The sequence below is a fragment of the Meleagris gallopavo genome, chromosome 22, assembly GCF_000146605.3.
Source record: "Meleagris gallopavo isolate NT-WF06-2002-E0010 breed Aviagen turkey brand Nicholas breeding stock chromosome 22, Turkey_5.1, whole genome shotgun sequence".
Classification (NCBI taxonomy): Eukaryota; Metazoa; Chordata; class Aves; order Galliformes; family Phasianidae; genus Meleagris; species Meleagris gallopavo.
This window is the reverse complement of record NC_015032.2, coordinates 9,738,635-9,753,117: the sequence shown is the minus strand read 5'-3', so window position 1 is coordinate 9,753,117 and position 14,483 is coordinate 9,738,635. Positions and strand designations below refer to the sequence as shown.

Genomic DNA, 14,483 nt, shown 5'->3' with positions numbered 1-14,483 from the left:
GGTTTGACCAGATGGGTTTTGAGGGTCCCTTCCAGCTTAAACCATTCCATGCTTTTCTTGAAGGCTGGAGCCACTCAGAGTACCTCACTCAACTCTCTGCACATGTCCCTGGGCGCTGTGAACATGCAGGAAGGGATGAGGGGGCAGACAGAGATAGGCTCACACTCAGCTTTGCTCATCCTCCAATAGCCGCACCACTGTGGGGAACAGCCACATCCCTGGGGAGGGAGCTGTGTCCCAGCTGAGCCCCAACCCTTCGCCCTCTCTCGCTGCAGGGAGCATGGGAACTGGCTGGGAGCCCCATGTTCCCACCGGCGGGAGGGCTGGAGGCAGTAGCATCACTTGGAGAGGCCCCAGCGTAGGTTTGGTGGAGCCAGGGAAGGCTATGTGACCTTCCCTGTGCTCTGTGAGTGGAGGAAAGCAGGATTTGTGCACAGTTCTTGTAGACAGTGTCTTGGTTTTTCTAGCAGGAGGAGGGAGGTGCATCTTCCCCACTCTTATCTGGAAACATGTCTTGGAGCAGCCATCGTGGCTGGTCCTTCCCTGAGGTTTGGAGGCTGGAGCTTCAGGAATCCCAGCCTGCTGCAGGATTCTTTATGGTGGATTTGTTGGCCATAGGGAATTGGGAAAGGTGCAGGTCTTCCTTTGCAAGAACCACAAGATACCCAGATCCAGTTGTGCATAGCCAATGGCCATGGCCCCAAAAGATGCTCATCTACAGCTCCCACGAGATTGCTGGTCTCAGCAAAAAGCTTGAGTCAGGCTTCCTAAATGCAAACCTCTTTGAGTTAGGTAGAATGAAGCAGCCAGATTCCACCAAGGAAGGGGTACAGAAGTGAGAGTTGTTGGGCAGTCGCCCCTTAAGCGCTGTGAGCCCAGCACGTGAGTTCACAGTTTCAGCAGAAAGATGCAGCCTGCCAGAACTGATCAACAGTGACCAGAGCATTTGTTGGAGCCTTCCAGCCCAGAAGTGCCTTTGGGTCATGACTGATGCCTGCCAGAGGAAAGCCCTCTTCTCTCTAAGTGCTCAGCATACTGCTGGGATGAGACAGCTGATTTCCCAATTCAGGACAGTGACACCCCTCTCCCACATGATCCTTGTTCCCCCCAGTCTTTCCATATAGTACTGACTCATTCCATATGGAGCTGACTCATTTCTCTTGGCAGCGTATAATTGCACCAAGCCTCTGCACTTCAGCAAGAACCAAGGGAGTCTGACAGCGGGGTTGCTCCTGGGCTCCACATACCTGCTTTGTCCACTCACAACAGGAATCTACAGCACCTGTTGACCCAAATTGCCATATGAAGCCCATTTTTTGAGTCCTGGCTGCCTGGTGCTGACAGCTTTGGTGTCTTCCTGTGGGTGTCCCAGCAGCTGCCTCCAGCATCCACAGTGGGAGTAACAGGGCACCAGAACATGGGGAGCCTACGGACAGGACAGGGACACATCTCATCATCCAGGTATGTAACACCTGCTTCAGTCCTTTTGTCCCAAAAGCTTTGAACTGCCTATCCACTGACAAACTCTGGGAAATGGATTAGCCGGGCACAATTCCCACTCTGGGGTTACTGCTGCTGCTGCCAGGCTGGGACAGATGGGCTCTCCTGGCTGGTCTCATCCTTGGGACAAGACTAAAAGCTGCAGGGGGATAATCCTTCTCCCCGCCAGGTTTTCTGCTCTCTGGAGAGTCATTCCACATCAGAGGCCTGAGAAATAGTACTTCTTCCCAAACATTTGTTTCCATTAGGCATTTAAATAGCTCCCTGGGACATTTCATCCTGCCTGCAGTAGCCAAATTCTTAACCTTGGAGATTTCCTCTGGCACTGAAGCATCTGTGTGAAACAGTTTTTTCTCTGATCTCTATTTGTCACCATAGATTTGCTGGGTCTCCTATTTGGATTTTAGTCTCCTATTAAGAAGCAGGGAGGCAAAAGCTCCTGCTCCAGCTCCTTTGTTCCATTAAGCACCTTAATTATTGAGCTAACTAACAATTTCCAGAGCAGCCGGGAGTCCTTTCTTCCCTTCTCCCTCTTCTAAGAAGCCATCAAACCTACTCTTAAACACAGCTGAAGAGTTCAGCTTACTCTGAATGACTTGTTTTTTATAGAGTAATATAATGCTTTTCTCTAATGATATTAGAGGAGGAGGAGTTGCTTATAACTGGTATTTGATCTTTCATAGAATCATGGAATCATTGAGGTTGGAAAAGACCTCAGATCCCCAAGACTAACCCCAGCCCACCCCACCATGCCCACTAGCTATGTCCTCCAGTGCCACATCTCCACATTTCTTGAACACCTCCAGGGACAGTGACCCCACCACCTCCCTGGGCAGCTGTGCCACTGCATCAACACTCTTTCAGAGAATAAATGTTTCCTGATATTGAACCTGAACCTCCCCTCATGAAACTTAAAGCCACCGCCTCTCATCCTGTTGCTATTACTGGGGAGCAGAGGCTGACCCCCACCTGGCCACAACCTCCTTTCAGGGAGTTGTAGACAGTGATTTCAACAAATGCTTTGAACTTTCCTGGCCTGCATGGTTGCAGGGAAGACCCCAGTGCCAGCAACTCAGGTATCAGAGAGGCAAAGAGCGAGACCAGAGAGGGATGTTACAAATTCCCCAAATTAGTGCATTTCTGTATTTCCCTTACTAACACCTAGGTGCTTATTCTTTGCACAGAGTGCGTGACAACGCCTATTGTGAAGATTTCCTGTTCCCAAAGTTGCAGAGGATCGTGATAGAGCAATGGTGCATATACTCCAAACCAGTCCCAGCAGACAGCCGGGAGCTGTGGGCCCTATTTCTGCAGTGCTCCTGCATCACCGTGCTGCTTGGAGGCCTCTTCTACAACTGGCTCCTTGCGTCCCTGGAGTACCCCCAGCACATCTCCATTGCGATGGCCATCACCTTCAGCCTGCTTCTCCTCCTTGCCCTGTTCTTGCTGCACCCTGTGCGCTGTGCCTTCAGCATCATCATGCCAACGCTGGGCACCAAGCAGGGCCGGAAGCTCCTCTTGTCAGCCTGCATCATGATAGCAGTAGTTAACATCATCCCCAACATCATCAGCAACATCAAGACCTTACTGCAGGTCATCCTATGCATCTCCAAGAATTCCTCTGAAAGCTTTTTGAACTCCACTGGTCTGCTGAAGAACGCTTCCTGGAAGCTGGCGGATGAAATCCAAACTTGCGCTATTTTGAAGCCCATGGATGGACATTTTCAGTTTTCAGTGGTGAAGAACAACTCCTGGATTAAGCAGGTGCACCTCACTGGTGAGAAAGCCAGGAAGGATTTTTTGGCTGTCGAGGTGTTGGTCAAAGATTGTGTGCGAGCAGGCAACAAACTGGTCGCTGCCTTCTCCGTGCTCTACCTCTGCTTTGAGTCTGTCTGGTACTTGAAGAATTACCTCACCAACCTCCGCTTCGACAACATTTACATCACCAAGAAGCTGCAGCGTTTGGCTGAGGACAGAGGAGCCTCCCACTTGCTGGTGGGCTCAGCCCAACGCCTCATCCGCCCCACGGGCCTCAGGCTGTCCCGTGAGGAGCTGATGCTGTGTCTGGCGCAGGCGCTGCGCCTCTCGGTGGCCCTGCTGCTGCTGCTGGTGGTGGTGGCCTTGGAGCACCTCGTCTTTGGCGTAGCGGACGTGGCAGTGAGGAGGATGGCTCAGCTGTCCACAGTGCCCGTCACGCTCAGCATCAAATACCAGGTGAGTTGGCTTCTCTAATGCGCTGCCCTGGGCTCTGATGCTGCTCAGTGTGCAGGAGATCCTTGGGGACAGCCCTGCCCGCTGCTTTTGTGTCACCCAGTATCCTGTTTCACAAAACTCCCCAGTTTCAATCTATTTTTATATCCTCTTAAATTCAGCTGGCAACCAGTCGTGAGTGGGGTTCCCCAGGGGCCGGTATTGGAGCCCTGTTTAATATCTTTACTGATAATCTGGATGAGAGAATTGAGTATACCTTCAGTAAAGAGGTGCAGGTGGCACCGAAGTGAGAGGAAATGGGGCCTGAATGCCCCACAGAGGGACCTGGGCAGGCTGATTTCTGGGCTGAGGCCAACGGGATGAAGTTCAACAAGACCAAGTGTTGGGTCCTGCACTTTGGTCACAACAACCCCACACATTGCTACAGGCTTGGGGCAGGGTGGCTGGAGAGCTTTGCAGAGGAAAAGGATCTGGGGCTGTTGGTTGTTGCTCAGCTGAACATGAGCCAGCAGTGTGCCTGGGTGGCCAAGAAGACCAACAGCATCCTGATGTGTATCAGAAACAGCACAGCCAGCAGGACAGGGAGGTGATCATCCCCTGTGCTCAGCTCTGGTGGGGCCGCACCTCGAGTGCTGTGCTCAGCTGCAGGCCCTTCACTGCCACACAGACATCTGGAGCGTGTCCAGAATGGGGCAACGGGGCTGGTGGAGGGGTCTGGAGCACGAGGTGGGGACTGGAGTGGGGAGCAGCTGAGGGAACTGGGATGGTTCAGTCGTGGAGAAGATGGAGGCTCAGGGGAGACCTTATTGCTGTCTGCAACTCCCTGAAGGAGGCTGTGTGAGGTGGGGATCAGCCTCTGCTCCCCAGTAACTGTGATAGAATGAGAGATGATGGCTTTAAATTGTACAAGGAGAGGTTCAGGTTAGAAATAAGGAAGAATTTATTCTCAGAAAGAGAGGTGATGCAGTGGCACAGACTGCCCAGGGAAGTGGTGGGGTCACCATGCCTGGGGTGTTCAAGAACCACAAGTATATGGCACTGATGGATGTTGTTTAGTGGGTAATTTCTGTGGTAGGTGGATGGTTGAACTAGATGATCTTAGAGGCCTTTTCCAACCTTAATGTTTCTATGATTCTACGATTCTAATTCTCATTCTGCTTTTTAACTTTCCTATTTATCTTGCCATCTTCCTCCTGCCCCAGCCTGTGCACTTCCTAGCTCGGATAACTGCTTATAATGAAGCAATAAGGGCTTAGAAACAAACCTTTCTATTAAAACATGCAGCCCCTGCTGCTCTCTGTCTCAGTGTGAATCCTGCAGCAGCAGATGACGATGCCAGGACTGAATCCCACCATGCCAGGGGTTCAGCACCCACAATACCTGCCTGAAGTATATTTGTGCTTCAGTATCCTCATCTCAACACACCCATGTTCATACCTCATTTAACCTCTTACTCTCTTTATTTCAGGCTGGAATAGACTTCTTCAAAATCTCATCTTCTGTGAAGAATGTTGATAGGAGCTACCACCACTCCCTGACCTTCAGTTCTACCAGCTGCAGGATCAGCCCCCCGATACCTCCCAACCCCTCTGTGCTGCTGGTTGTGGGACTGCTCTTCTGTATTATCTATGCCACCATTTTTCTGGAGACCTACGCACGCCGCCTGTGCAGGAAAATTGCTGCTTCCTTCTTTGAGAGCCAGGAGGACGAGCGGGCACGTTACCTCTATGGCAAGCTGTCCCGGAAGCACAGGGAGACAACACGGCTGAGAAATGAAGGACAACTTTGGACATGCAGGGAATGACAAAGAGCTCGTGGCAATAACTGGATATGCAAAGAGATCACAGAATTCACTCTCCAGAGAAGTGGTTGGAGTCTGGGAACAATATTTGCCAGATAAAGAGAGAAAAAGGCCAGAAGTGGTATTTTGCATTAATCTGAGAAAAATGAGCTACATTCACTTTCTTTTCTTAATTCAATCTAGAACTCATCCAGGAATGTTGGGAAAAGGAACCCAAGATAGCTCCTATGACTGTGAGTGTGTTGGCAGCATTATGCAAGGCTAAGTGTGCGTGGGAGATGGGTGGAGGAAGTGCTCCTTCACCTCCCACGTCACTGCTGGAGGAAGTGCACCCTTCATCGATTTATATAATCTTTAGGTTGGAAAGAAAAGACCTATGAGATCATCTCATCCAACCACTTCCTTTCTCCCTGAAGCGATCACTAGAGGAAGCAAGCAAAAAACCCCAAAACATTAGAGTTGAAGAAAAATCAATTATAGAATCACAGAATCACTAATGTTGGAAAGATCACAACAACCATCCATTCCAACCATCGGCCCGTGCTGTGACTGCCATAGACTGTGTCATTCAGTGCCACATCTACACTTCTCTTGAAAATCTCCAGGAGCATTGATTGATTTATTATTATTTACTTATTATTAAGAATATGTATCATTTATGATATAAAGTGTTGTTTTAACCTGCTGAAATAAATTCAAGACTGTATGACAACGAGAAGCACCTCCTGGGCATGGGAGGGAGTAGGAATCAGTGCGTGAGGACTTGCTGAAATCTCTTCACCGGGGCTCTCCAGAATAACAGATAGAGCAGCTGGAGGACTACAAAAGAGGAGGAGGGCAGCCAAGAAAAGGTCAGCTCAGGCCAATATGCAGGAGGATATAGAAGTGGTGGAGTGAAACCTGACATTGGAGCCAGAGCTCTGCAGGGAGCAGAATGGGACAGGACGTGGAAGGCTGGGCTTTGCTAAAGCAATAGCTAGTTTTATGTGTTGGGTTGCTTCAAACTCAGAAATGGTGATATTGTAACTAATATGCAAAAATCCATCATTGAAGCATATCTTTTGAAAGAGGCAGATCAGAACCTAGATAAGAACAAGAGCCCAGAGGAGAGGGAGCTAAACCAGTGCCATTTTCAAAACAAAGCAACTTTGCAGCTTCATTTCTTCAAAGCACATCTATTATTTCCCTCTCTTTTCCCATTAGAGTCTTCATTAAGATAATTATTTGGTATAATGCACCTCAAAGAGATTAAATTACAGAAGTGAAGTGGCAGCTGCAGATGCACAAAGTCCTATCAGCTTCTGAGAAGCTTGAAACAAAGTAGATCTGGATTATTTTTTGAGCATCAATTTAACAAAACCCCGGTATATTTATCTCCCCAGGTTTCTTAATTCCCTGCTGCTAAGGTGATTAATACTAGCACCTTTCCCCCTCTGCAGCAGCTAGGCTGCTTTGCCAGAGAATTATAGAATTGTTGAGGTTGGAAAGACCTCTAAGGTCACCAAGTCCAACCCCAACCCATCCCACCATGCCCACTGACCACAGTGCCACATCCCCACAATTCTTGAACACCTCCAGGGATGGTGACCTCACCTCCTCCCTGGGCAGTTATGCCATATCATGTAGTTTCTGCAGCTAATACTCTGTGATGTTCTGTTTGGGGAAAGCAAAAATATTTCCATTTGCCAACTGAGAAGCCAAAATTGCCTGGGGTCAGGGGTTAAGGAGCTGTGAGGGGAGCAGGGAAACCCTACAGCCACAAACCATTCCAGAAGCACAGTGCCTTCCAGTGAGCACATCAAAAACAGCTTTCCTTGGAAAGACTCATCTGTTTGGCAAGAGATATGTAGCAATCTTTTAACGCCCTTTAAAAACTGTTAAAATGTTGGCCAGTAGCATTTTGGGAATCCAGTGTCCAGGGCCTGTCCCACCTGTCAGTCCGTGGAGCAGCGAGGAGCCCTGCTGGGGCATGCAGAAGGTGATATGGGGCGATATCGGGTGTGGGGGATGAGGCTGGAATAGTCAGGACAGTGTTGGGTCATCCTTCCTCAGAGATGGGCCCCCCAGGTTCAGAGGAGTTGGAGCAGAGAAGACCACAGATGTGGACCATGAGGACTGAGTCCCACCCACAGGTTCCCACTGCATCCTTCACACTGGCAGTGCCCCACTCCCAGGGCATTTGAACAGCGTGGGAGGAGCTTCTGAAACATCCATTTTCAACCTGAAAATTCCTCTTTGCTAGGACAAGGTAACCTCATTCCAGAGTGGTTCTCTTTTCCAGTTTCCTTCAGCTCCTCCTAAATTTTAACTACTAAAGATTGATTCTGGAAAGTTTGTACTTTTAAACACCAAAGTTCAGCATGAAAGAAGCCTTGATTAGGGTAATTGCATCAGTTTGAAAGGATAATGATCAGTGTCAGGTACTGCCACTCTGCTTATGCCTCCAGCATCACAGCTGTCATAAACCTGTGCCTGAAGCAGTGTGCTGCCATTGCCATTTTGCAGGTGGGTCTTCAGGGACAAAAAAGAGATTTGTATGAATTTTTTGCACACACGACACCAATTTCTGTGGTTTCAGTGATGAGAGAAAGGGAAGAGTTTGGGCTTTGTAGAAACACTGGAGAGTAGGTGATCAGCGAGTTCTGTTGTGGCAATGCTGGGGTTGGTTCATGGGGGAGGAAGCAATAAATGTGACGTTACACCATGGAGAGTCATGAATTGTCATCGCATTGGTGTCAGAAGGGTTTTTACTGAATGTAGAAAGGAAAGTCATGATGATACCTGTCACCTATCATTCACTGCTGCAGGTGAAGGAGAGCCTTAACTACCTTGAGGAAGGGTCAGGCATCTTCCTCCCTCATCGCTCATTAATGCCAACACCAGCCCAAATCCTTGCTGATGCCAGACTAGGATATGTTCGTTTTCTCCCTTGCACTTGTGGAGGTTTGGAATTTCTTTCTAACGTATATAAAAGTGTTAATTACACATAGAAAGGCTCATGGATTGCTCTTCCCTCCACCAGCTCAGTTGTAGCAGGGGGTTGGGAGGTCCTCAGACAGGGTGTGCCCTGAAGCCCCTGGTTACCCGTGGGTCTTGTGGTAAATTTTTGTGGATTTTTCACCCGATACAAGTGCAAGTGTAAGTAAAATACATGCTACATTTCTGCTTATGGCTGGCTGTCCAGGGGGATGAATGGCCTTAATATGCTGAGGAGCAAATGTAAACTGTTCAGCCAAGGCAGTGCACTGGGAAAGATTTCACTCAGAGCCACCAATCTACATCCACCAGAGCAGAGAATCACTCAGCCACCTCTCTCCAGAAATATTTCTTGATTTTTAATCAAGCTCCGTTTTTATTGCTGTTATCTTATCTATAGCATTTGAAGAGTAAATGAAATGAAGAAGTTATATACCCCAAGATTTAGAAAAGGGAATATGAATAAATATAAAGGCAAATGAAATCTACTCCATAGTATGGTGCATGGCTGGACAGCCGTGGAAAGCCTTGTGTTCTGGCTCTGCTCCCTCTTCCACCCTGCACAAGGTGGTCCTCGACTACCAGGACCAGTAGCCAACGACCAGGCGCAGCATCTGTTGCTCCTGCAGTGATCCCAGCTGCTGTCTGTGAGTAACAGTCAGATCCACAGTGAATTGGGAACTTTCAGAAAACCATTCTTTTGGGCAAGAGCCTTTAGACATTTTTTTTTTTTTCCCCCCCCCAAAGGAGGAACCAAAATGAGCTGAGGACATGAGACAGCTGCAGAGATTCCACAAGTGATTTGCACCACAGTTTTACTCATTTTGGTTCTTTTTAACCAAAGATCGTGTGACGTTTCACTCTGACTCAATGCTTCATATTTCACAACTGTGAATTTCCATATTAGTGCTTCATAACAAGCCCTCAGCCACAGAAACAGAAGGAAAGGAGGAAAAAGCAGTGGCAGTCACTCCAGACAAATGTCACAGCCACGATGGCCCAGGGGTTGCTCACACTCTTTGCAGATAATCAACAGAGGAAATGAAGTCACTGCCAGAGATTATTTCAGTGTGGAAACAGAGTGTGGAAAAAGTAACACATTTGCATCTGTTTTCTAGTTACAGGCTGCTCCAATCTTCAATTACTCCCCCCAGTTGGAATAGGTGGCAAGGTGCGCTTCTGTGTCCACGGAAGCCCCACAGTCCTGCAAATGGGGCTGGGAGTAAAACTAACTTCCCTGTTGTCATCTAGGGAAATACTGCTGCCATGTGACCACAATGCCACAGCGTTGGGGTCAGTGTTGTGCTTGGTGACACTGCTGCAATGGCTTGGGTTTATGGCCATGGATTGGGTTCTGGCCATGGGTTGGGTTTGGGGCCATGGGTTGGGCTTTGAAGACCTTTGCAGCTTAAAATTCCATAATCCAGCTCCAAACCCTCCCATTTGTGACCTTTTTATGCTGCATCTTTTCTACTTTCACCATCACTGAATGCTGGTACAGCCTCAGTGACCCAGCTGTAATAGCAGAAGTTTTATGGGTGTAATATATACAGACCATGAAGCACCAGAGAAAGGAGAGGTGTTTTTCACAAAAGTGGCTGAGAGGATCATTTTTTTCCTAGCAGTGTCTACAAAATACGCTAAATCTCAAAGGTCTCTCTGTATGTAGGACCAGATGAGCCCACAGCAGCCAAAGGAAAAGCGTGAGATTCCCAATTGTAGAAAGGCCAAGGTAGGTGGAAGCCACAGTGGGGTCAGGGAGCAACTTCAGAGAGGAATAATGTATGGCAGCTCTGCTAAAAACACCGCACAGAGCAACCAGGATGCTGCAGTCAGAACAGCCAGGCTGTGTTCCTGACAGAGGACAACAATGTTGACTGATGAGTGTGGCAGTACCTTTTGTCTGTCAGCTCCCCGGCATCACAGGAAGGTGTGTGATGGACACCATCAGATTGGCTGCAGCAGTGAGTGGTATCTGTGGGTGAAGAGCTGCTGCATGAGCTGCATCCTGCCTTTGTGTACGCCTCATACCAGCTCAGTAGGGGAATGCAGCATAAACAGTGACATGAAACAATACCATGAAATAGTGAATCTATTAAAAAAGTGAGGAAAGGTAGAACAAAGTGCATCCTGAGGAGAGATGGGCATGGCAAGGACCTGCCACTGCATCCCCAGCCCAGGGCTGATCCAGAGAGCAAAGTCCTGGGGCAGGAGGCAGTGAGTTCAAACGGAAGAAAAGGAAAGGGAAGAAGAGGGTATTTGCCCTTCACAACTGAGCCAAAGCTGAACAAAACATCACAAAAGGGAGTGAAAAACTACAGTGACTGCACCCTGTAAAGCCAACTTTGGGCATACCCAGAGAAAAGGGGGAAAGTCTTATTTGTCACACAAGGCAGAGCTTGGGGGACAGAATGCTGCTTAGGCAGAAGAGCATGGGGCTGGGCAGGAGTTTTTTTATCCACACTAGGACTGTAGCACCCACGCTTGGAAATGTACCTTTGAAGCCCCAAACTGGAATCTCTCAGCATTGGAAATCCTTCACATTTTGAAGACGGGTGTCTGTGCCTGGGATTAATGGCGTGGCTTTGCTTCTAATTGCTATGTAATCTAATTGAAAAGTGAGCTTTTCTCCTCGCCCTTTCCTCTACTCCACAGGTTGGGTATGATGAGTACTCTATCTTAGCAATCACAGTTGCTCTTTCCATCTGAAAATACATTTTCTGAGAGGCTGCAGAGACATCAGGAGCGAGCACAGAGCTGACAGCAGAGTCACGCTGCTGCTGCATTAACCTAACTGGTGGAAAACACATCTCACAGCCTGGGATAGATACAGACAGCCCAGCCTGGCCAGCAGAGCTCCCAGCACGGGATGGGTAAGACTTTCCCCAGTGGAGTGACACCACTGTTCCTTTGAGATGGGGTGACCATGGGACAGCTAATGGGAGGAGGTCTAAGACCCCCAGGGAAAGCACTGCTCTGCCCCAGCCCAAAGGAAATCGGGAAGGCATCACCCTGGTTCCATCCTCCTGAGATGAGGAAGGAAGACAGGACCCCAGCTGGTCTCCTTCCTCTACCTTCTCCTGTTCCTCCTCCTCCTCTCCTTGGCTCAGCAGTGCACCAGGACCCAACAAGTGTTGGTGGGGAGCAGGTGAGTGAGGGGGTCTGGGGGGATTCTGGGGAACCCCAGGGGTGGGAAGGAGGTTGCAGGGGTTGGGTTTCTGAATGCTCCCTGCCCCTCCTAGCAGTGGTTCAGCGGGGAGGGGGGGAGGGAGGGAGTAGGAGGGGAAGGAGGGGAGGAAAGGGGGTAGGAGGATGGAGGGGATTTGCAGGAGAGGTGGGTGGAGAAGAAAGGGGAGGGGGAAATGGTTGGGAAGGAGGGGAGCTCATCAGTGATTGCAGAATCTGTGCAGCATCCATGGACAACGGTTCAGCCAGCCCAGGAGCCATGCTGGGCAACCAAACATTGGGCAGGATGCCCCGACAACCCCTGGAGCTCCAGGTGGTCACCATCCTGCTGGTGCTGCTCGTCTGCGGGGTGGGCATAGCAGGCAATGCCATGGTGGTGCTGGTAGTGCTGCGCACCAAGCACATGATGACCCCCACCAACTGCTACCTGGTGAGCCTGGCTGTGGCCGACCTGCTGGTACTGCTCGTGGCTGGGCTGCCCAACATCTCTGAAGTGGTGTCTTCCTGGGTGTACGGCTACGCCGGCTGCCTCTGCATCACCTACCTGCAGTACCTGGGCATCAACATCTCCGCCTGGTCCATCACTGCCTTCACAGTGGAGCGCTACATCGCAATCTGCCACGCCATCAAGGCACAGCTTCTGTGCACCGTGGCCCGCGCCAAGCGCATCATCTTCTCACTGTGGATCTTCACCTCCCTCTATTGTCTCATGTGGTTCTTCTTAGTGGACACGTCCCAGGTCACGTTTTCAGATGGAGAACAGGTCAGCTGTGGCTACCGTGTCTCCAGAAGCCTTTACATGCCCATTTATTTCTTGGATTTTGCTGTCTTCTACGTCATCCCGCTGGGACTTGCAGCCGTCCTCTACGGCCTCATTGCCCGCATTCTATACGTGAGCCCCCTGCCCGCCGCCCCGCAGCACGCCCTGGGCTCAGCACATAGGGGTGGCTCCCTCCAGCAATCCTGCCTGGGCAGCAGGGGGACCCTGAGCTCCCGCAAGCAGGTACGAGACCTCGGTGGGCTGCAGGCTCCGTGCCCAGGGGACTGGTGCTTTGGGTGGGGGGAGTGCCCCAATAGCTTGCTTCTTTTTGTGGAGGAGCCAGGAAGGTCGCTTTGCTGGAAAATGGGCTCCCTCTGCCTTGACTGAGCTCTGCAGAGTTGCCTGAGTCACTGGGAGTGGCTGTAGTGCAGGGGTTTGGGTGGATAATTAATATTCATTGCCTGCTAGGTCCTGGGATGAGTCAATATAGTCAATATCTAGGCATGGGATTTTGCTAGTGAAGGCTGTCCCATTCGTGTTTCAAGCTCTGAGACATGGTCTGTATCAAAGTTAAGGGCTGATGCTTGGAAACTGACTTGAGCCTCTGAAATCACCGCTCCTCTTGCCTTTGAACAAGCATGATGTTATTTCCAGCCAGCTTGCAGTAGTTCTTATTTCCCCAACTTGTTGCTTGACTTGCACAGCGTCTTCTAATGACCAGGAGAAATGATTCAGAGTCATAGAGGTGAATGAGCATCTCAGGAGCACATATTTCTTTAAGAATGTATGAGCTGGATGATAGCATTCCAATCCCTGGAAGCATTCTGTGCTCTTTGGCAGTTTTCTTGAGATCTCCATTACCTTCTGCAGTATCTCAGCAGGCAAAACCTCCCCTGGCTTGCTTACATCTCAGAGCTGGGGTCACAGGAGTAAAGATGCCGTTGTGTTTAATGATATCATAATCAATATTCTCATTATATAGGGAGCTATGTGATGATTTGTGTCATTACCAACAAATAGCCCAAACAAAAGCTCAGCTGAAGCCTCTGAGAAGCTCTTATGAGTCAGCTGCTCGTCCAGGAGGGAAAGCTCTGTCACAGCCGTGCTGTAAATCTGTTTGATCCCCCCCTCCTGCCTTGCAGACAGAGATAAGGGCTGTCCATATGTTCGACTGTAACTATCATAATATTTGGGAGCAATTTGCTTCTGACTCACTGGACTTTGGAAGATTTGGAGAGGTGTTGAACTCCTCATTGCAAAATGAGGACCCAGCTTGAACCAGTTAGTGAGCATGATAGTGATGGGCTGGAGATTGGACTAGATAACTGTAGAGCTCTTTTCCATCCTTAATGATTCTATGAGCCTATGAATTGATTCATTGCCGAGGGACTGATCTATAGGAGAAACAAGTTATCTGTGCCTCACACAGGTACATTGATAAGGGTTTGGGGCAGAATGAGCAGCAGTGCAAAGCCGTGTCCTACAGAACATCTTCCTTGGCTCTGCTGGGATTGGCAGCTCACAGTGCGATGGGTGGAGATGCAGGAGCTGCGGTGAGTAGAGGTTCTGCATCTGACTGAATCTGATCTGCGGGGAGAAAAGCAACGCCCTGAAGACAGAGAGCCCCGCAGGCTCAGTGCCCAACTCGTGAGGTCGCACGGTGACACTTCCAGGAGAAACTGCGGTGTGTGGGAAGGCACAGGGGGCCGGAGGCACAGAGCAGGACAGGGCGGAATTCCGATGGCGGGGATTCGATCTGAGGCAGGAGCAGCAAACCCTGCCCGACTGCGGCAGAGTTGTTCTGATGAGCAGCTCCTAACTGGTTTTCTTGGCTCGTTAATTACCCGCGGCCGTGGTGGGAGGAAAGAGGCGGCATGCCGGGTGATGGCACCTGTCTGTCACACTGCGGAGAAGTGCTGACAGCCCTTGAAAATGTCACCAGGAGCTGAAAGGTCCTGTCCTGAGCATCCGAAGTGAGGACACAGCGTCGGAAACGGCTCCAATAGGAAACGCTCCAAACACGAGAGTGTGAAGGAGGATCTGCCGGCG

The 14,483-nt window shown here is 49.8% G+C and overlaps 2 protein-coding genes across 2 annotated transcripts; both read left to right on the top strand.

Annotated features, from left to right (window-relative positions):
- Nucleotides 1-625: 625 nt before the first annotated feature.
- Nucleotides 626-7,044, top strand: OCSTAMP (osteoclast stimulatory transmembrane protein). The gene is made up of 3 exons (XM_010722468.3): nt 626-1,461; nt 2,685-3,714; nt 5,180-7,044. The coding sequence occupies exons 1-3, from the start codon at nt 1,418-1,420 to the stop codon at nt 5,513-5,515; spliced, it is 1,410 nt and encodes a 469-aa protein (XP_010720770.1). The 5' UTR covers nt 626-1,417; the 3' UTR covers nt 5,516-7,044.
- A 4,805-nt stretch (nt 7,045-11,849) lies between these two features.
- Nucleotides 11,850-13,065, top strand: LOC100539680 (thyrotropin-releasing hormone receptor-like). The gene has a single exon (XM_031556507.1). The coding sequence runs from the start codon at nt 11,904-11,906 to the stop codon at nt 12,819-12,821; it is 918 nt and encodes a 305-aa protein (XP_031412367.1). The 5' UTR covers nt 11,850-11,903; the 3' UTR covers nt 12,822-13,065.
- Nucleotides 13,066-14,483: the final 1,418 nt, after the last annotated feature.

What these genes read in the sequence shown, in the direction of transcription:
- OCSTAMP (XM_010722468.3), top strand. Translation starts at nt 1,418, where the DNA reads ATGGGGAGCCTACGGACAGGACAGGGACACATCTCATCATCCAG. An exon ending in GGACACATCTCATCATCCAG is followed by an intron (nt 1,462 to 2,684) that starts GTATGTAACACC and finishes TTCTTTGCACAG; the next exon opens with AGTGCGTGACAACGCCTATT. An exon ending in CGCTCAGCATCAAATACCAG is followed by an intron (nt 3,715 to 5,179) that starts GTGAGTTGGCTT and finishes TCTTTATTTCAG; the next exon opens with GCTGGAATAGACTTCTTCAA.
- LOC100539680 (XM_031556507.1), top strand. Translation starts at nt 11,904, where the DNA reads ATGGACAACGGTTCAGCCAGCCCAGGAGCCATGCTGGGCAACCAAACA.